The sequence below is a fragment of the Jaculus jaculus genome, chromosome 10 (genome assembly GCF_020740685.1).
Source record: "Jaculus jaculus isolate mJacJac1 chromosome 10, mJacJac1.mat.Y.cur, whole genome shotgun sequence".
Taxonomy (NCBI): Eukaryota; Metazoa; Chordata; class Mammalia; order Rodentia; family Dipodidae; genus Jaculus; species Jaculus jaculus.
Window position 1 is genome coordinate 101587701 of NC_059111.1, and position 15172 is coordinate 101602872.

The following is a 15172-nucleotide window of genomic DNA, read 5'->3' on the forward strand; positions in this document are numbered from 1 at the left end:
GCGGAAAGAATGTCAGAGCCACACGTTGGGTCATGATGTGCAGAGACATTTAATTTACCCATAACTGTGGGCTAACTCCACGATGCACGACACATATACCTCAACAAGGAGGGGCCAGGGGGAGGGGTAGGACACGGATGAGCCTAACAATGGTGCCAACTTGACTGTATTCACTGAGTACAAAACTAACTAATAAAAAATAAATTAATTAAAAAAATCAATTTATCATGTTTCTTCCTTTTTTCTTTCTTTCTTTTTTTTTTTTTTTGTGCTGGGGACTGAACCCAGGGTCTTGTACATGCTAAGCATGTAGTCTACCACTAAGCTACATCCCTACACCTCCAGCCTCAGTGAACAAATATAGGATGGTGAGCCAAGCGTGGTGGCGCACACCTTTAATCCCTGCACTCAGGAGGCAGAGGTAGGAGGATTGCCATGAGTTCGAGGCCACCTTGAGACTACATAGTGAATTCCAGGTCAGCCTGGGCCAGAGAGTTGGCTCAGTGGTTAAGATGCTTATCTGAAAAGCCAGAGGATCTGGGTTCGATCCCCCAGTACCCACATAAAACCAGATGCACAAGGTGGTACATGTGTGTACAGTATGTTTGCAGTAGCTAGAGGCCCTAGCATTTTATTTATGTATTATTATTTATTTATTTGAGAGAGAGAGGGAGAGAGAATGGGCATACTAGGGCCTCTAGCTATTGCAAATGAACTCCAGATGCATGTGCCTCCTTGTGCATCTGGTTTACGTGGGTCCTGGAGAATCGAACCGGAATCCTTTGGCTTTGCAGGCAAACGCCTTAACTGCTAACCCATCTCTCTAGCCCTGTTTTTTGTTTTTTTGAGGTAAGGCCTCACTCTAGCCCAGGCTGACCTGGATTTCACTATGTAGTCTCAGGGTGGCCTCAAACTCATGGTGCTCCTCCTACCTCTGCCTCCCAAGTGCTGGGATTAAAGGCGTGTACCACCACGCCTGGCTCTTTAATTTGTATTTATTTATTGGGGTGGGGGGGAGAATGGACAAGCACTTTATACACTAAGCCATCTCTCCAGCCCCCATTCTCTCTCTTGTCTCTTCTTTCTGTCTCTCTGCTTGTAAATAAATAAATTTAAAAAATTGTTTTAGGGCTGGAGAGATGGCTTAGCGGTTAAATGCTTGCCTGTGAAGCCTGAGGACCCCGGTTCAAGGCTCGGTTCCCCAGGTCCCACGTTAGCCAGATGCACAAGGGGGCGCACGCGTCTAGAGTTCGTTTGCAGTGGCTGGAGGCCCTGGTGCACCCATTCTCTCTCTCTCTCTATCTGCCTCTTTCTCTCGCTGTCGCTCTCAAATAAATAAATAAAAATGAACAACAACAAAAAATTGTTTTGGAGGTAGGGTCTCACTCTAGCCCAGACTGACCTAGAATTCACTCTGTAGTCTCAGGGTGTCCTCGAACTCATGGTGATCCTCCCATCTCTACCTCCTGAGCACTGAGATTAAAGGTGTGTGCCACCAACCCAGCTCAAATTAAAAAAAAAAAACAAACTTTAAAGTGTAGAATGGGAATAATTTTCCATGTTATATGAATATTTTAACCTTGTGTATTATGTGTGTGGTGTGCATGTACGTATGTTAATATGGCTATGGGTGCATGTGCATTTGAAGACTATATGTTGCCATTAGATGTCTTCTTTTTTTAAAATTTTTTTGTTTTATTTTTATTTATTTATCTGAGAGTGACAGAGAGGAGGCGGCAGAGAGAGAGAGAGAGAATGGGCACACCAGGGCTTCCAGCCACTGCAAGCGAACTCCAGACGTGTGCGCCCACTTGTGCATCTGGCTAACGTGGGTTCTGGGGCATTGAACCGGGGTCCTTAGGCTTCACAGGCAAGCATTTAACCGCTAAGCCATCTCTCCAGCCCATTAGATGTCTTCTTAAATCACTCTTCTACCATATATGCATGCGTGCGTGAGTGTGTGTGTGTGTGTGTGTGTGTATGTATATATATATATTCTATTTTAATTATTTATTTTAGAGAGAAAGAAGCAGAGAGTGGGTATGCCAAGGCCTCCTGCCACTGCAAATGAACTCTAGACACTGTGCCACTTAGTGTATCTGGCTTTACGTGGGTACTATGGAATTGAACCTGGGCTATCAGACTTTGCAAGAAAGTGCCATCTCTCCAGCCTCTAACTCATACACACACACTCTCTCATATATTTATCTATATATCAAAATTTACTTTCTTTCTTTATTTTTTTTGTTTTTTGATTTTTGATGTAGGGTCTCACTCTAGCTCAGGTTGACCTGGAATTCACTCTGTAGTCTCAGGGTGGCCTCAAACTCTCGGCAATCCTCCTACCTCTGCCTCCTGAGTGCTGCGATTAAAGGCGTGCACCCCATGCCTGCCCCCCCTTTTAAGTTTTAGGTTAACTAATTTATTTATTTGAGGGAAAGAAGCAGAGAGAAAAAGAGAGAGAGAGAGAGAGAGAATGGGCACGCCAGGGCCTCCAGCCACTGTAAACGAACTGAACTCCAGACTCAGGGTGACCTCGAACTCACAGTGATCGATCCTCCTACCTTTTCCCCAAGTGCTGGGATTAAAGGCATGCGCCACGATGCCTGGCCTTAACTTTAAAGTTCTGAGACAGGGTCTGTTTACTGGACCAGGAACTCACTGATTAGACTAGACTAGCTGACCAGCAAGTCCTGGGAATCCACTGGTCTTCAGCTCCCCAGTGCTGGAACCACAGGCGCCACACGCGCAATGTGTGTGTGTGCTCGGATCAAACCTCAGAGCCTCATGCTTGCGCAGCACACACTTGATCAACCGAGCATCTCTCCAGCCTGCTTGGTTAAGTGTTTTATTTATTTATTTGAAATAGAGACGGGAGGGAGGGAGAGAATGGGCAGGGCTCTAGCCACTGCAAACTAGCTCAGGACGCATGCGCCACCTTGTGCATCTGGCTAACGTGGGTCCTGGCGAATCAAACCTGGGTCCTTAGGTTTTGCAGGGAAGCACCTTAACTGCTGAGCCGTCTCTCCATCCACTGCTTGCTTTATTTTTTTTTTTAAATAATTTATTTATTTGCAAACATAGAGAGAAGAACGGGCATGCAAAGTCCAGATGCATGTGCCACTTTGCGCACCTGGCTTTATATGGGTACTGGGGCATCACACTCAGGTCATCAGGCATGGCAAGCAAGCACCTTAACCACTGTGCCATTTTCCCAGCCCCTCTGCTTGTTTTTTGAGACAAGATTTCACACACTATAGCCAGGCTGGCCTGGAACTCATGCTGATCCTCATGTCTCAATCTCCTAGGTGCTAGGAGTATAGGCGTGAGCCACCACACCTAGCTGAATATGTAAATTCTTTTTTAAATTTATTTTTTCAAGGTAAGGTCTCACTCTAGCCCAGACTGATCTGGAACTTTGTGACCCCAGGCTGGCCTCTAAATCATAAGGATCCTCCTACTTAGCCTCCTGAGTGCTAGGATTAAAGGTGTGCATTTCTACACCTAGCCTGAATATATCAATGATTACTATTATTTATTTAGTTATTTTTTTTTCCAAGGGGAGTTCTCACTCTAGGCTGACCTGGAACTCACACTGTAGTTTCAGGCTGGAATTCACTATGTAGTCTCAGGCTGGCCTCGAACTCACAACTATCCTCCTACCTTTGCTTCCTGACTGCTGATACTAAAGGTGTGTGCTACCATATCAAAATAAATTATTTTTAATGCATTTTTAGTTTTCTAGATCCCTCTTTATCTGGGTACCAGTGGGCCATTTCCTTGGCCTCTATTGGCCTTTTAGGCCTAGATATCTTCATCTAAAAGATGAGGGAAAAAAGCTGGGCATAGTGGTGCATACCTTTAATCCCAACACTTGGGTGGCAGAGATAGGAGGATTGCCTTGAGTTTAAGGCCATCCTGAGACTACACAGTGAATATAAAGCTACGCCTACTGTACAGAGGTAGGAGGATCACCGTGAATTCTAGGCCAACTTGAAATTACAGGACTCACGTAATCTAGATGCACAAGGTGGCACATGCATCTGGAGTTTGTTTGCAGTAGCTAGATGCCCTGGCGTGCCCAATCTCTCTCTCTCCCCTCCTCTTTCCCTCTCTGCCTCTCTCCCTCAAATAAATAAACAAAAATAAAATATTGAAAAAATACATTTCAGCTGAGTGTGGTGGTGTACGCCTTTAATCCCCGCACTAAGGAGGCAGAGGTAGGAGGATCACTGTGAGTGTGAGCGCACCTTGAGACTACTTAGTGAATTCCAGGTCAGCCTGGACTAGAGTGAAACTCTACCTTGATAAACAAACAAAGAAACAAAGAAACAAAAAAATCACCTAGGATTAAATGAGAAGTTAAGGGTTATATAGATGCTCAGCAGTTAAAGGTGCATGCTTGCAAAGCCTAATGGCCGGGGCTCAATTCCCTAGTACCTACATAAAGCCAGATGCACAAAGTGTCAAGAGGATCTGGTCTACCCATTCTCTCTCTCTCTCCAAATTAAAATAAATCAGTTGCAGCACGCATTACCTTGGGGATCTTTTTCTTCCTCCTGCCATTCTGCAGGTCTCCAAGGTTAAAGAAAGTGTCATCAGGGCTGCTGGGTGTAGAGGGGGGGCTGGTTTTGGAAGGGGACCCAGTTCCATCCCGACTCAGCTTCCTGGCATCCAGCACTTTGAAGTTCCTCCTATCTGAATTTTGCCGGAAAAATGCAGGTTTAGACAAGGATTGCTGTGTGAGAAAGAAGAAAACAGGAATGAGTTCACCCAAAGGGGACTAGATAGGAGATCCCAGTGGGAAGACACTGTGGAAGTGAGTAAGGGCTGGTCTGGAATTCCAGGGTACTTGGGGTCTGTCTACACTAAGTGCTTAACAAACACCTAACATCCAATTGTGTATGTGACAAACGGCGTCCATGTAATCCTGACTCAAAAGACAACCCCTGGCTTTACCAATGAGGCTTTCTGGGACTAGGGAGACAGTTCAGTAGGTAAGAGCACTTGCCACACAAGCATGACGACCTTTGCTTAATCCCCAGCATCCATTAAAAACAAACAAACAGGGCTGGAGAGATGGCTTAGCGGTTAAGCGCTTGCCTGTGAAGCCTAAGGACCCCGGTTCGAGGCTCGGTTCCCCAGGTCCCACGTTAGCCAGATGCACAAGAGGGCGCACGCGTCTGGAGTTCGTTTGCAGTGGCTGGAAGCCCTGGTGCGCCATTTCTCAATCTCTCTCTCTCTGTCTCTTTCTCTCTCTCTGTCACTCTCAAATAAATTAATAAAAAATGAACAAAAAAATTAAAAAACAAACAAACAGGGGCTGGAGGGATGGCTTAGTGGTGAAGGCTCAGGCACTTGTCTGCGAAGCCAAAGGACCCAGGTTCGATTCTCTAGGACCCACGTGAGCCAGATGCACAAGGGGCACATGTGTTCGGAGCTTGTTTGCAGTGGCTAGAGGCGTGCCCATTCTTTATCTGTCTCTCTTCTATCTCTCTCTGCTTGCAAATAAATAGATAAATAAAAACGAGTCAGGGGTTGGCACACATGCCTCTAACCCCAGTCCTGAGGGGCGGGGACAGGACAACCCCTGGCGCTCAGCGATCTAACAATGACACAAAACCCCAAATCAGAGCACCCTGGAGAGCTCCAGACTCGGCGAGGGGCTGTCTCAAGACAGGAAAGTGGAGGAGTGATAGAGGGGACACGTTCAACTCTGGCCCTTCTCACACAAATGCGCGGGGCGCATGCACTTACACACACTTGTGCTTGAACCATTCACACACACACCACGCACTCATACGCACAAGCCAAAAGAAAAGAAGAAAATCCCCCAAACAACAGATGAGGCTTTTTGACAATCCAAGTCATGTGCTAGAATCACGGGACCTACATCCAGTTATGACCTTGGCTTGGCTTGCCAAGGGCTGCTATATGAGGAATCTCACCTCTCCCTTTGGGTGCCTGTTTTCTTTCAGTGCTGGGATTTGAACCTACCGCCTCAGAAACACTAGGCAAGTGCTCTTATTACTGAGCTATGCACCCAGCCCAGGATCTTATTTCTAAATATTTATTTGCAAGCAGAGAGAGAGAGAGAGAAATGGGCACACCAGGGTCTCTCCACTGCAAACTCCAGATGCATGTATCACTTTGTGCATCTGTCCTCATATGGGTACTGGGGAATCAAAACGGTGTCTGCAGGCTTTGTAAGCCAAGTGCCTTTAGCCATCTCCCCAGTCCCCAGGATCTTATTTCTAAAACAAACCTCTTTAAAGTCAAAAGGTAAGTAACAACAACCACAAGAAAAAAAAAAAATATATTGTTAAAACATTTACAATTTAAGCCTGTAATTCCAGCACTTGGGAGGCAGAGGTTGGAGCATCTCTGTGAGACTGCATAGTGAAATCCAGGTCAGCCTGGACTACAGTGAGACCCTACCTCGAAAAACCAAAAGAAAAAAAAAAAAAAAAAACTCAGCTAGGGATGTAGCTCAGTGGTAGAACACTCGCCTAGCATGGGCAAGGCCCTGGGTTCAATCTCTAGGGCTGAAAAGAAAGAAAGAAAGAAAGAAAGAAAGAAAGAAAGAAAGAAAGAAGGAAAGAAAGAAGGAAAGAAACTACAATTCATAACATAAAAAACAATCCTTTTTTGGGGGAGTAGGTTTTTTCAAGGTAGGGTCTCACTCTAGCCCATACAGACCTGTAATTCACTATGGAGTCTCAGGGTGGCCCCGAACTCATGGTGATCCTCCTACTGCCTCCCAGGTGCTGGGATTAAAGGCATGTGCCACCATTTTCTTGATATACATACAAGCTAATAGGACAAAGACTAACAAAATCAACAAAAAACTAACTCAAAAATCAGGCAAAAGAGTGGAAATTTTACAGGAAGGAAAATGTAATGATTCTTAGATACATGAAAAATTTTTAGCTTAACCCATAGATAAAAAGAAAATTAAGGCCGGGCGTGGTGGTGCACGCCTTTAATCCCAGCAGAGAAGGCAGAGGTAGGAGGATCGCCGAGAGTTCGAGGTCGCCCTGAGACTACATAGTGAATTCCAGGTCAGCCTGGACCAGAATGAGACCCTACCTTGAAAAAACAAAAAAACAAAAAAAACAACAACAAAAAAAAAAAAAAAAGAAAGAAAGAAAATTAAAACTCTATTGAGGCAGCATTTTTCATTCAAAAACTACTAAAGGTTAAAAAAAAATGCTAATTCATTCTGTAGCTAAGGGCTGGAGACATGGCTTGGTTAAGACGTTTGCCTGTGACGACAAAGGACCCAGGTTCAATTCCCCAGGAGCCATGTAAGGCAGATGCACAAGGTGACACATGTGTGTGGAGTTGGTTTAGAGTAGCTGAAGGCCCTGGTGTGCCTATTCTCTATCTACCTCTTTCTCTCTCTCAAATAGTTAAATGATTTTTTTAAAAAAGAAAAATCATTCTGTAGGTAAAAGTGAGGGAAAAAGTTGCTTCTAACTTCCATACACCATATAAAATGGGACGATAGGAGGCCGAGGTAGGAAGATCGCCATGAGTTTGTGGCCACCCTGAGAGTACCTAGTTAATTCCAGGTCAGCCTGGACCAGAGTGAGACCCTACCTCGAAAAACCAAAAAATAAATAAATAAAATCGGACTGTAAAAGAGTAGCTCACAAAATGACAATGCACATACCCTTTGACACAGCAATCTCCCTTCTAGGAATGCCCCTTACTGATACACTCGCATTTGTGAAACACAATATTGTACTAGGAAGTTATGTTCTATAGTGAATACGGTACATTGTGAAATGGCTTATCATCACAAAATTGGAAACAACTTAAATGTCTGTTTTTGTTTTTTTTTTTTTTCTGAGGCAGGGTCTCACTCTAGCCTAGGCTGACCTGGGACTCACTTTGTAGTCCCAAATTGGCCTTGAACTCATGACGATCCACATACCTCTGCCTCCTGAGTACTGGGATTAAAGATTAAAGGCATGTGCCATGATGCCTGGCTTTTAAATGTCCATTGAAAGAGATTGATCAAATAAAATATGATATATCCAGATACTGCACTGTTATGCAAGTATTAAAAAAAATGAGATGGAGAGATGGCTTAGCAGTTAAGGCACTTGCCTATAAAGCCTAAGGATCCAGGTTCAATTCCCCAGTACCCATATAAGTCAGATGCACAAGGTGGCACATGTGTCTGGAGTTCATTTATAATGGCTAGAAGCCCTGGAGTGCCCATTTCCTCACTACCTGCCTTTCTCTCTCAAATAAGTAAATAAATAAAGGCTGGAGAGATGGCTTAGCAGTTAAGGCGCTTGCCTGTGCAGCCTCAGGACCCATGTTTGACTCTGCAGATCCCACATAAGCCAGATGCACAAAGGTGAGGCAAGTGCAAGGTTTCATATGCCCACTAGGTAGTGTGAAGTTCGATTGTAGTGGCAGAAGCCAATTCCTTTTTTTTTTTTTTTTAATTCTTTCTCTCTCTCTAACATAAAACAAAACAAAGGTTAGCCAAATGTCAGGACGTCGGGTGATCAATGGCGTTTTGGCAACTGTTAGGCTGACAGTGGGTTCAGTGGGTCCCCGAGCTCATCCAGTGATTCCCAGTCCTAGCGTGCATAACTGGGATGGATATACTTAGGAGCTGGCAGAACCCCCATGTTGGCTGGTATATGCATTGAACAGTTCTGCATAGAGCAAGAATTAGCTCAGCTGGGCGTTATGGCTCGTGCTGTTTCTAACACCTGAGAAGCTAAGGCAGGAGGACTGGCGCAAGTCCCAGGCCAGCCTGGGCTACACAGGGACACCTTGTCTCAAGAAACCAAAATCAAGCCAGGCGTGGTGGCGCATGTCTTTAATCCCAGCACATGGGAGGCAGAGGTAGGAGGGTCACTGTGACTTGAGCCCACCCTGAGATTACATACTGAATTCCAGGTCAGCTTGGGCCACAGTGAGACCCTACCTCAAAAAACCACCCCACCTCAAAAAAAAAAAAAAAAAAAAAAAGCAACCAACTAAATGAAGAAAAAAAGAAAATTAATGCTCAGTGACTGGTTGGCAGGGGAGAGAAAGATAAAGGCAGTTGAACATTTTCATCCTATGCCTTTCCTATTCCTTAAATTAAAAAAAAAAAAGTATTATTACTTTATTTATTTGACAGGGAATGAGAGCACAGGCATGCCAGGGCCTCTTGCCACTGCAAGCAAATTCCAGATGCATGTGCCACTGAAAGAACCAAGCTGACGCCATGACAGGCTTCAGTAAGGTGCCACCCCAACTAGGCCTAAGTTTCAGTTTCCCTGAGAGGTAGGCAAGATGTCTGGGGAAAACCACGAGCAAAGGACGGGCTGTGGTGAATCAACAGTGACCCCGACATGTGGCCGGGGAAGATAGCCACCATGTTGTGCTCTGGGGGCTGAGTCAGCTCCTGGAGACATGTCCAAACCTGACCCTTTCCTGCACTTTTACTCCAACCAATCAGAGACCTCCTACAACTGTAACTGATGCTTGCCAACCAATCACATCAGAGGATTAGCTGGATTTAAAAGGAGCCTGCGTGCTGCTCTTCGGTAGCCCTTTTGTATGAATGGTTGACCCCTGCATGCTGGTTCATTCTGCGGAATAATATTTGAGTCCCGGGTCTTTCTCAAGCGCTTCTCGGACCCTTTCACTTTGCTTATCCAGCTTTACCTGGCGACTGGAGAACTGAACCCAGTCTGTGAGGTTTTGCAAGCCAGATCCTTTACTTGCTGAGCCATCACCTCAGCCCTACTCCTTAAGTTTTGCTTTGTTTTGTTTTGAGGTAGGATCTCCCTCTAGCTCAGGCTGATCTGGAATTCACTATGTAGTCTCAAGCTGGTCTTGAACTCACAGCGATCCTCCTATCTCTGCCTCCTGAGTGCTGGGATTAAAGGTGTGCACCACCATGCTTTGGTTTACTTAAATTTGAAATCATATAAAAAAGAACCACTTAACTACATGTATTTTGTTTTTCAAGGTATAGTCTTGCTCTAGCCCAAGGTAACCTCGAACTCATGGCCATCCTCCTACCTCTGACCCCTGAGCGCTGGGATTAAAGGCATGCACCACCACGCTCAGCTCCACTTAACTGCATGTTTTCTAATAGCACTTTTAGCATTCTTCTTTCTTTATTCTCCCTTCTTCCTCTTTTTCTTTTTTTAAGTTTTGTTGTTTTTTTGAGGTAGGGTCTCACTCTAGCCCAGGCTGACCTGGAATTCACTATGGAGTCTCAGGGTGGCCTCAAACTCCTGGTGATCCTCCTACCTCTGCCTCCTGACTGCTGGGATTAAAGGCGTGCACCACCACGCCCGGTTTCTTTTTTTAAGTTTTTAAAAAAACATTTATTTTTTTATTGGAGAAAGAGAGGTGGAGAGAGAGAGAGAGGCAGATAGGGAGGATGGGCATGTCAGGGCCTCTAGCCATTGTAAACGAACTTGAGACGTATGCATCACCTTATGCTGCATGCAGTTTATGGGGTCTTAGGGAATCGAAGCTGGGTCCTTAAGAGTTTGTAGAGCCGGGCGTGGTGGTGCACGCCTTTAATCCCAGCACTCGGGAGGCAAAGGTAGGAGGATTGCCATGAGTTCAAGGTCACCCTGAGATGACAGAGTTAATTCCAGGTCAGCCTGGACCAGAGTGAGACCCTACCTTGAAAAACCAAAAAAAAAAAAAAAAAAAAAAGAGTTTGCAGGCAAGTGCCTTAACTGCTAAGCCATCTCTCCAGCCCTTCTGTTTTTTGTTTTTTGTTTTTTTTTTTTTTGAGACAGGGTCTCAAGCATTCCAGGTGGGTTTCTAACTTGCTGTGTATCAGAAGCTGGCCTTGAATGCCTGATCTTCCCAGCTCCCCCTCCCAATGCTGGGATCACAGACCTGTGAACTCACTTTTTGGGGCCAGGGTTTAGGTGCTTGCATACAAAGCCAAAGGACCCCAGGGCCCACCTAAGCCAGATGCACAAAGTGAACTTAAATGTTTTTAAAGATTTTATTTTTGATTTATTTATTAGACAGAGAGAGAATGGGCACACCAGGGCATGTGCTACCATGCGTATCTGGCATTTGTGGGACCTGGAGAATCGAACCTGGGTCCTTAGGCTTCGCAGGCCTTAACTTACTTAACTCACATTTTATGAGACTGTGTGATTGGTGAACCACCTCGTACAATTAATGGAGGAGTGATATGTGATAAAGTTATATGGGGCATCCTGAAGTGGGCTTGATAGTCAGTGACACTGGGCATGTTGTTTGCTTCCTTCTCAAAACACTGAGACTTGTCATAATTAATGCTGTTTCTCTTTCATGTGTTTGCTTGTTTACCTTTTAGGGTCTTCTAGGCTCTTAGCATCTTGGATGAACTTTATATAGAACATAGACTAGGGGCTAGAGAGATGGCTCAGTGGTTAAGACACTTGCCTGCAAAGCCTAACAACCCAGGTTCAATTCCCCAGTACCCATGTAAGCCAGATGCATGCATGTGGAGTTTGCAGTGGCTAGCGGCCCTGGTGCACCCTTTCTCCCCATCTCTTTATCTCTCTTTGCTTGCAAATAAATAAATAAAAATAACAAAACACATATTAACCATGTGTCAGGTTTTTTAAAAAAGAACTTTATATTTGTGCATCTGGCTTATGTGGGTCCTGGGGAATCAAACTGAGGTCCTTTGGCTTTGCAGGCAAACGCCTTAACTGCTAAGCTATCTCTCCAGCGCCCCCATTTGTCAATTTTGTTCCAAGTGAGCTTTTACAAGGTGGCTCATGTATATTTGTACTTCGGCTATGAAGAATAGTGTGTGTGTGTGTGTGTGTGTGTGTGTGTGTGTGTGTGGTACTAAGGGCAGCCCCCAGGGTCTTGGGCATGCTAGGTAAGTGCTTGCCCACTGAGCTACAACTTTAGCACCATATAGCTTTTTCACATGTTAATCTACTCATCTTTTTCTTTGTCATTCATCTATCGTTTTTTTTTTTTTTTGGACAGGCTCTCATGTAGCCTAATTTGGTATGTATTCAAGGATGACTTTGAAATTTTTTTTTTAGTATTTTGTTTTTATTTACTTATTTATTTGACAGAGAAAGAGGGAGAGAGAGAGAATGGGTGCGCTAGGGCCTACAGCCACTGCAAATGAACTCCAAACATATGTGCCCCCTTGTGCATCTGGCTTATGTGGGTCCTGGGGAATCGAACCTGGGTCCTTTGGCTTTGCAGGCAAACTCCTTAACCACTAAGCCATCCCTCCAGCCCCCCCCCCCCGGTTTTTTCGAGGTAGGGTCTCAGTCTAGCTCAGACTGACCTGGAATTCACTATGGAGTCTCAGGGTGGCCTCGAACTCACGGTGACCTACCTCTGCCTCCCGAGTGCTGGGATTAAAGGCGTGTGCAACCTTGAACTTCTGATCTTCCTGTTTCTACCTGTTGAGTGCTGGGATCACAGTCAGACCACCATGTGAAGCTGACTCAACCCAGAACCTCACGCATGCTAGAGAGCACTCTACCGACTAAGTTTACACCCTCAGCCCCAAATCCTCATTTTTCACCTAGAAAAGTCTCTTTTTTGAGTTTTGATAATAAATTCTACTTCCTTCTGGCTTTTCTCTCTCTCTCCTCCCCCCACCCCCCAAGGTAAGGTGTCACTCTAGCCCAGGCTGACCTGGAACTCGCTCTGTAGAACCAGGATGGCCTGCAACTCACGGTGATCCTTCTGCCTCATCCCGCTCTTCTGGCTTTTCTTGGCTGGTTCTGAATGTATTTTATTCACCGACCCATCAGTAATTATTTTATGGTATGCTAATATAACTCACTTCCCTCCAAGCCAACTTATGCCTATTCCATTCAATGAATGAGGGAGTCTTTTTCTCTCGCAATCAACTTACAAGGCCACATTTGTCATATCTTAAACCCCCATAAAACAGGCCCATTTTGTTCCAGTGAATTTTCCAGTCTTGCTTAGTTCCAAGTAGTATGCAATAATGACTTCAGAAACTTTTCTTTTTCAAGATTTCTGGGAATAAAGATTCTTAGTCTGCCCAGCGGCTACCTCCATTGTTTCCTCATAGGTCTGTGCAGAGAAAGAAAATGCTTAGTACAGAAAGCTTTCCGCAGTGGAAAAGCTGACGGGGTGTGGTCACTAGGGGCATTTTTTCCCCCTTTTTAATTTTTATGTATTTGCATGTATGTGTATATGGGCACTTCAGGTCTTGCCAATGCAAATGCTAGACACTTGTGCCACTAATGTAGGCATCTTAATCATATTGTCACACACAAAAATTTTCCTAACTCTACCTTCCTTTCTTTTTACCAGTTTATTTATTTATTCGAGACACATACAGAGAGAGAGAGAGAGATAATGGGTATGACAGGGCCTCCAGCCACTGCAAATGATCTCTAGATGCATGCTCCACCACCTTGTGCATCTGGCTTATGTGGGTCCTGGGGAATCAAACTGGGGTCCTTTGGCTTTAAAGGCAAATGCCTTAACCACTAAGCCATCCCTTCAGCCATTTCTTTCTTCCCTTCTCTCTTTCTTTTTTTTTTTTTTTTTGGTTCTTTGAGGTAAGGTCTCACTCTAGCCCAGGCTGACCTGAAATTCACTATATAGTCTCAGGGTGATCTTGAACTCATGCGATCCTCCTACCTCTGCCTCCCGAGTGCTTGGCTTAAAGGCATATGCCACCACGCCCAGCCAGCCAGTTTTTTGTGTTTTTTTTTTTTAAGTGTTTAGAGACAAGATTTCAAGTGCTCCAGGCTGGCCTTGAACTCACTATGTAGCAGAAGCTGGCCTTTCTATGCCTGATCTTCCTGTTTACCCTTTCCAAATGCTAGGATTACAGACCTGAGCCACTATGCCTGGCTTAAAAGAAACCTTCTTCATAGTCTGATTTCACTGGCAATAAAACCCAAGGAAAGGCTGAGAGATGGCTCAGTTGTTAAAGGCACTTGCTTGCAAAGCCTGATGGCCCACCCAGACTTGGTACTCATGTAAAGCCAGATGCACAAAGTGGTATATGGATATGAAGCTTGTTTGTAGTGGCAAGAGAATCTGGTGTGGCCATTCTCTCTCTCTCCCTCTCTTTGCAAATAAATAAAATATTTCCAATAAATAAATAAACAAACCCCAAGGCAATGCTTTCACTGCATTGCAATCTCCTATCAAATTGTTGGCAACTGGGCTGGAGAAATGGCTTAGCAGTTAAGGCACTTGCCTGCAAAGCCAAAGGACCCTGGCTCGATTTCCCAAGACCCATGTAAACCAGATGCACAAGGTGGTGCATATGTCTGGAATTTGTTTGCAGTGGCTAGATGTCCTGCCATGTCCATTGTCCATTCTTTCTCTCTCTTTCCATATATATATCTTTTTCTCTCTGTCTCACAAATAATTTATATTTTGGTTTTACAAGGTAGAGTCTTGCTCTAGCCCAGGCTGATCTGGAATTATCTATGTAGTCTCAGGGTGGCCTTGAACTCATGGTGATACTACCTCTGCCTCCCAAGTGATAGGATTAAAGGTGTGTGTCACCATGCCTAGTTTTTTTTTTCTTGCAAATAAATTTTAAATTTTTTTTTTTTTTTTTTTTTTGTTTTTTGAGGTAGGGTCTCACTCTGGTCCAGGCTGACCTGGAATTAACTCTGTAGTCTCAGGGTGGCCTTGAACTCATGGCGATCCTCCTACCTCTGCCTCCCGAGTGCTGGGATTAAAGGCGTGCGCCACCACGCCCGGCTTAAATTTTAAAAAAATTTTAAAGTGTTGGCAATCGGGTTGGAAGGATGGCTTAGCGGTTAAGATGCTTGCCTGTGAAACCAAAGGACCAAGGTTCAGTTCCCCAGGACCCACGTTAGCTAGATGCATGGGGGGGGGGTGCACACACCTGGAGTTTGTTTGCAGTGGCTGGAGGCCCTGGCACGCCCATTCTCTCTCTCTGTCTCTCTACCAAATAAATAAATAAATAAAAATAAAAATGTAAAAAAAAATGTTGACAACCAGTAGGTATCTGCTTTCCTAAGAGCTTTTGATTGTCCCAGTATTTGCTTACAGATTACAGATTTTTTTTTTTTCGAGGTAGGGTCTCCCTCTAGTTCAGGCTGACCTGGAATTCACTATGTAGTCTCAAGGTAGCCTCGAACTCATGGTGATCCACCTACCTCTGCCTCCCGGGTGCTGGGATTAAAGGCGT

The 15172-nt window shown here is 44.7% G+C and overlaps 1 protein-coding gene across 6 annotated transcripts in view; it reads right to left on the reverse strand.

The window, feature by feature from the left end:
• Nucleotides 1-15172, reverse strand: part of Dennd2a (DENN domain containing 2A) — a 129219-nt gene that overhangs the window by 43078 nt on the left and 70969 nt on the right. For all 6 annotated transcript variants that reach the window (XM_045160718.1, XM_045160715.1, XM_045160714.1 and 3 more), the window contains one exon: nucleotides 4538-4738. In XM_045160718.1, the coding sequence (XP_045016653.1) occupies nucleotides 4538-4738 (201 nt within the window). The remainder of the gene's footprint in view (nucleotides 1-4537; nucleotides 4739-15172) is intronic.